The sequence below is a fragment of the Solanum lycopersicum genome, chromosome 12 (assembly GCF_036512215.1).
Source record: "Solanum lycopersicum chromosome 12, SLM_r2.1".
Taxonomy (NCBI): domain Eukaryota; kingdom Viridiplantae; phylum Streptophyta; class Magnoliopsida; order Solanales; family Solanaceae; genus Solanum; species Solanum lycopersicum.
In genome coordinates, this window is record NC_090811.1 from 50295451 (window position 1) to 50301450 (window position 6000).

The following is a 6000-nucleotide window of genomic DNA, read 5'->3' on the forward strand; positions in this document are numbered from 1 at the left end:
AAACCATGGCCAAGTGAATTAAACACCGATAAAAGGAGTCACCAACTACTGAAAAATCATCCATAAACACCTCAATAGTGTCCTCCACCATATCAGAGAATATCGACATCATACATCTCTTGAAAGTGGCCAGTGCATTGAATAACCCAAAAGGCATCCGCTTGAATGCGAACTTCCCATAAGGGCAAGTAAAGGTGGTATTCTCTTGATCCTCCGGGGCAATAGAGATTTGATTATAACCCGATTAAACATAAAAAAATACAATCCTTTTCATGTGAGTCTATATAACATCTGATCCATGAAGGACATCAGGAAATGGTCCTTCTCAGTATATGCATTTTCTTTTCGATAATCCATACAAACTCTCCACCCAGTCACCAGCCTCATTGGAACAAGCTCATTCCTCTCATTGGACACTAATATTATTCCATTCTTTTTGGGAACACACTGAATAGAGATACCCAACTACTATCTGTCATTGGATATATGCCTCCGACATCTAACTACTTAATAATCTCCTTCATCACTACCTCTTGCATAGGTGAATTCAAACGTCTCTGGTGTTTAATACTTGGCTTGTGAGCGGCTATGAGTTGGATTTTGTGTGACCAAATACCGGGTGGGATCCCAATAATGCCGCAATCGTCCAACCAATGGCTCGTTTAAACTTCTTCAACACTTTTACCAAACACTCTACTTGTTGCACATTCAAATCTGATGCAATGATTACCGGCAAATTGTCATCTCTCCCCCAATAATACATACCTCAGATGAGGTGGTAGAGCCTTAAGATCTAGTTTTGGAGCCTCCTCAACAGATGGTCTCGCGGGTGGAGACTCACGATGCTTCATTTCTAACTCTAATTTCTTTAGTTTTGACCAAAATTCACCTGGTTCAAATGCCTCAAATAAAGACCCATACTATTCAGTACCATCACTCTCAAAATTCATGATCACTGTTGCTAGTACCTCAATACCAAGGCGCTCTTTGATTTGTACCTCAGACGTACTCTCAACCCTATAGGATGTATCAGATACCGTTTGGAGCTCACCACTCTGCTTCATGGACCTATAAATGTTGAAAGTTGTCTCTTCATTGTTAAACCTAAACTTTCTCTGCCCTTTTTCCATATCAACCAAGGCACAAACAGTAGCAAGGAATGGCCTCCCAAGAATCATAGGCACCTCAAAATCCACCTCATAGTCAAGAATCACAAAATCGATCAGAAATATAAATGACTCCACCTTCACTAGCACATCATGAAGTATCCCATTAGGCCTCTTCGTTGTTTGATTGGCCATTAGTAACCACATTTTAGTGGGCTTTAGGTCACCCAAAACCAATTTCTTATAAATTTAGAAAGGCATGAGATTTATGCTTGCATCGAGATCACATAGTGCTTTAGAAAAGTGTAACAAATAGATGGTTCATGGATTAGTGAAAGAGCGTGGATCTTCCTTCTTCTGTACAAGAGACCTTGTAGCAATAATACTACAATGCTCCATTCGGTCATCATCCTCAAAACTTACTGATGTCTTTTTTGTAACCATATCCTTCATGAACTTGGCATAACCGGGCATTTCCTCTAAAGCTTTTATCAAAGGGACATTGATGGAAAGCTGTTTGAACATAGTGATAAAACACCGATATTTACCATCCTCAGTCTTCTTCATCAATCTCTGACGGAACGGTGGCGGTAGTCTAGGAATGGGGGTAACTTTTTGCGATACCTCTACTTCTTTCACCGCTTTGTCCACCAATTCACCACTAGTTTCCAGTACCTCTTCATCTTTTGTCATCTGATCTTCTACCAAGAAGGCATAGATGGATCAATGGTTTGCTTACCTCCTTGAGTAGTGATTGTAATCCAATGTCCATCATTTTTAGAATTTTGAATGGTATTGCTTGGAAGAGTGTCCCGTTGTCGTGGGTTCACAGTAGTGGATAATTGGGCCAATTATAACTCAAGATGCTTATTCGAGACAACGTGTGCATAAACCTTTTTACCAATATAAAGCAAATCACCTCTCAATTCCTTGGCGTGCTCATCACTAGCATCAAACCTCCTCCTCATCTTCTATAACATATCTTGAACTCGCGCCATGCTACCTCCACCATCCCTTGGAGCAATTTCCTGATTTTGAGGTAGAACATAGGGACCACTTTGTTCATTTTTGTTACCATAGTTACCCTGATTGAAGTTGTTGTTGCAGTTGTAGTTTCTATCCCAAAGATAATGGCCCTGTCTGTTGTAATTTCCATAGTTCTGACCTTGATTTCCTTGACCATGGCGCCAATTCTATTGAGTGGAGCCTTGGGTACTGCATATGTATCCTCTTCATAATAGTATTCATCCGCTGGTGGTGGGGGTTTAGTCAAGTAATTCACCGTATTTACTTTCTCTGCACCTCAAGTGACATGTTTCAATAACAACCCACACTTAGTTCTAATTTGAGCCATATCCTCACGAATCTCATCTGTGGCCGGACTTTGTTTATCTTGCACTGCAAAGGTGTTTCTCCCACTGTCTAACTTCTTAGTACTCCAAGACTTATTAATGCGAGATATTTTCTCTAACTTCTCTGCGATCTCTGCATATGTACACTCACCATAAGAACCAACTGCAATAGTATCAAGCACTGCCTTATTATTATAATCTTGCCCCGGATAGAAGTACTCTTTCAATGACTCATCATCAATATGGTGGTTTGGGCACCTTTCACGTAAGCATTAAATCATTCCCAAGAGATACTCACGAACTCCCTAACTAGTGCCATAAAGTTGTTGACTCTATCTTTGTGGTTGAGGTTTTTGAAAACTAGGTAGTACCGTGCTAGGAACATATTCTTAAACTGATCCCACGTATAGGTAGAATTATAGGACAACTCAGTAAACCATATCGCGTCCTCTTCTGTCACTGAAAGAGGGAACACTCTCAACCCGATGATGTTCATATCTAAGTGTGGCCTCCCTACACAACTCTTGCACACCGACCTCAGTTTGGCGATGTGAGTATGTGGATCTTCAGATGGTAACCCTGAAAACAAACCCCTTATGGTGAACATTTGCATCAAGCTACTAGTTATCACGAATATGTGAGCCTGCGGTAGAGGAGGTAGGACAAGAGGACCATCAGAATCAGTGATGTTAATGTTTCCCCTATAGAAATATTGAGGGCGTGGGATGGGAGGCTGCATCCTCAAAGCCTCATCAGCCAGATTTTCCACAACCACTTGATTATGAGCATCAACCAATGGTAGGGGCTGGAGATTGATACCATCACCTAGATTAGCTGGGTTCTGCGAATTATTCATTCTTTGAAGTGTATGCTTCAGTTCATGATCGAATGGAAGTATTGGTTCTACTCGACTCTGTGTACTTGACAGGCATTAGACCTAGACCTGAAAGAAACAACAACAAAATAAAAAAATAAAAAGGAAATTGTTGACTAAAATTCAGTAATGTTATTAAAGTTAATTTAAAAGACACTTTCCCCAGCAACGGTACCAAAATTTAATACGCTCAAATTATAATTCCCTAAAGAAGTATAAACGGTCGTATCAAGTAAAGAACCCAACTATTAGGTTGGGTCGATCCCACGAGGAAAATGTTTTAGACTTAACTTCAATATACGATTACTTCTATTTAGTCAAATCCTTTCCGAAAACTAGTAATTAAGGGGGGGGGGGGGGGTTGTGAAACAAAAATCTTTTAATATGTTAAATCAAACAAGTAACAAGAGTAAATCTTTGGAGTTTATCAAGTTATGAGAGAAACTAGGGTGTATGTGTTCCCCATATGTTCATAACGCCGTATTCCTGGCTATAACAATTCTTCCCTAGTGTTTTGCATGAAAAATGATAAGTTAGGTATCAATCACTAAATCCTTGGTCTTGCATTTAGGGAATTTCACCCCGTACCTTGGTCCGACTACGTTTGTTTAAGTTATTAACCCATACCTTTACTTAATATTAAGCATCGTATTCTATCTATGACTTAGTTATTACTTTTCACCAATCGAGACAAGCCTATTAGATAGAATCCTACTAAATCTATGTTGATAATTCTTCTCGTATTAAATACCTCCTTGGTTCGGCAAGTAGCAATAAGGTGAGTTCTAACGCGTGCACTCATTAAAAAGACTTCTAAGCAAAAGAATTATCAATACATGCAATAACCTATGTAAGAATTGTTATTAAGCTAGGTTTACTTTGTTAATCACCCATGGTTCCTACAAACCTAGTTGTGAATTTAGTTACCCATGCATAGAACAACACAATTTATGGTTGATAAACAATAAATCCCAAACTCTCTTTGACAATTTCGAAGAAAATCAAGAAATTTAACTTGAAATCACAAAAATCACTTGAAATCCAAATCCAGAAATTTGAATTAATGCCAATGTTGCAAAAACAAATCTCCAAGAACAAAACTTACCCTAAAAAGGAGGTTTTACACCCTATTTATAATAACATTGTCTTAAATTAAAAGTAATTATAATAAGAAAAGTTGTCCAAAAAACGTTGCTTCAATTGACGACCCCTACAGATGGTCCATCGATCAAATGACAGGCCGTCAACTACCTCTGTAAGTCCAGACTTAGCATCTTTTTTATCTTTCAACTTGAATATTCTTTCATCCAATCAATGGACCAACAACATGGTCCATCGATTCACCTACGTTCCGTCAATGTTTCTCGTCGTTCTATACTTATCTTTTCTTCAACATCGGCAACTGAGACTTTTTATGATGTGATTTACGATTCAACAGGATGGTCCATCGATCAATCAACGTACCGTGAAACCATGGCACATTATTAGTTTCAACAACTAAGAAATAGTACTTGTGTGGTATGTGTAATATCTCTAGTGGTTCCATAATTGAAAATGAAATAATTAAAAGGGATGGCTAGATTATGGACATGTATCTTTGAAAAATACATTTAGTAAAGTTATCATATCATGTATAAATGTTTTAATGGATGATGAAAATGATATTACGCCAATTGAGGTCTGAATATCTACTAAGATTTCATAAATTAATTTTATATTAAAGAAGGCCATGATATGAATACTACAATAGTATGGATGCTTACTTTCTTTGAGTTATGAAATGAGTTACTCCTGGTATTGACCTGATCTATGAAGGGAACCATATCGCTTTAGACCAGAGACCTAACAGATTTTGTAGTGGTACATTAGTTACTTAATGGGGCAGAAATATGTAGGCTATTTGGGTACAATCTTCTCGATAACTATGATGTGTTCTAGTGGTGGATTTAACAGACTTCACAATCTGGTACTAGTGGTATATGAAAATGGATACATTGATGTCAAGTGAGATTACTAACTACTTAAATAGTTATACGTTGTATTACATGCTCGTAAAATGAGATTCGATGTTGTATTTCATTTTGAGAAACCAACTAGTTCGTTACTACGGATGATTCTGTTAAGCATTATTTATAAGGAAGATTTTAGTTGTGGATGGTTGATATGCTATTAATGTGTTAAGTTAAAAAATGTATCTCAAGAGTTCTAAATGAGGATTAGTGATTTCATCTTAAGGTTCAAGGAAAATGGATAGATACTAGAATAACAAGCTTATGGTTACAGATTGTCCCAAAGAGTATACTTGTGTGAAGATAATTGAAGATTTTAGTAAAAAGTGACTAAAAAAGTGCGCTAGTCCTTTAGTTTAATTGGTATAACTTAGTTTAAGGTGTCATCTTGATGAAAAGGTTGACTTCATGGTGATGATAAGATCTAACTGAGCATGATGATAATAAGAGTTCATGATGGATTGTGATTAAGATACAACTATATAATAAGGATTGTAAGTTAAAACAAATTGTATATTATAATGACGACTTGCGAGTATTTAAGGATATGAGTTGTCACTATTTGGTGGGTATTTTTATTGCATGGAAAGTTATAGGAGGTTTTGAGACACCACTTGGATAAAATTTAAAGGATCTTGATTCATGAATGAAAACAATTA

General features: G+C 37.2%; 1 protein-coding gene across 1 annotated transcript; it reads right to left on the reverse strand.

Annotated features, from left to right (window-relative positions):
* Positions 1-1427: 1427 nt before the first annotated feature.
* On the reverse strand, positions 1428-3314 carry LOC138340407 (uncharacterized). Its single transcript, XM_069292130.1, has 5 exons — positions 2830-3314; positions 2469-2716; positions 2272-2402; positions 2110-2191; positions 1428-1807 (listed from the first exon to the last, which is right to left on the reverse strand). The coding sequence occupies exons 1-5, from the start codon at positions 3312-3314 to the stop codon at positions 1428-1430; spliced, it is 1326 nt and encodes a 441-aa protein (XP_069148231.1).
* Between the last annotated feature and the right edge of the window lie 2686 nt (positions 3315-6000).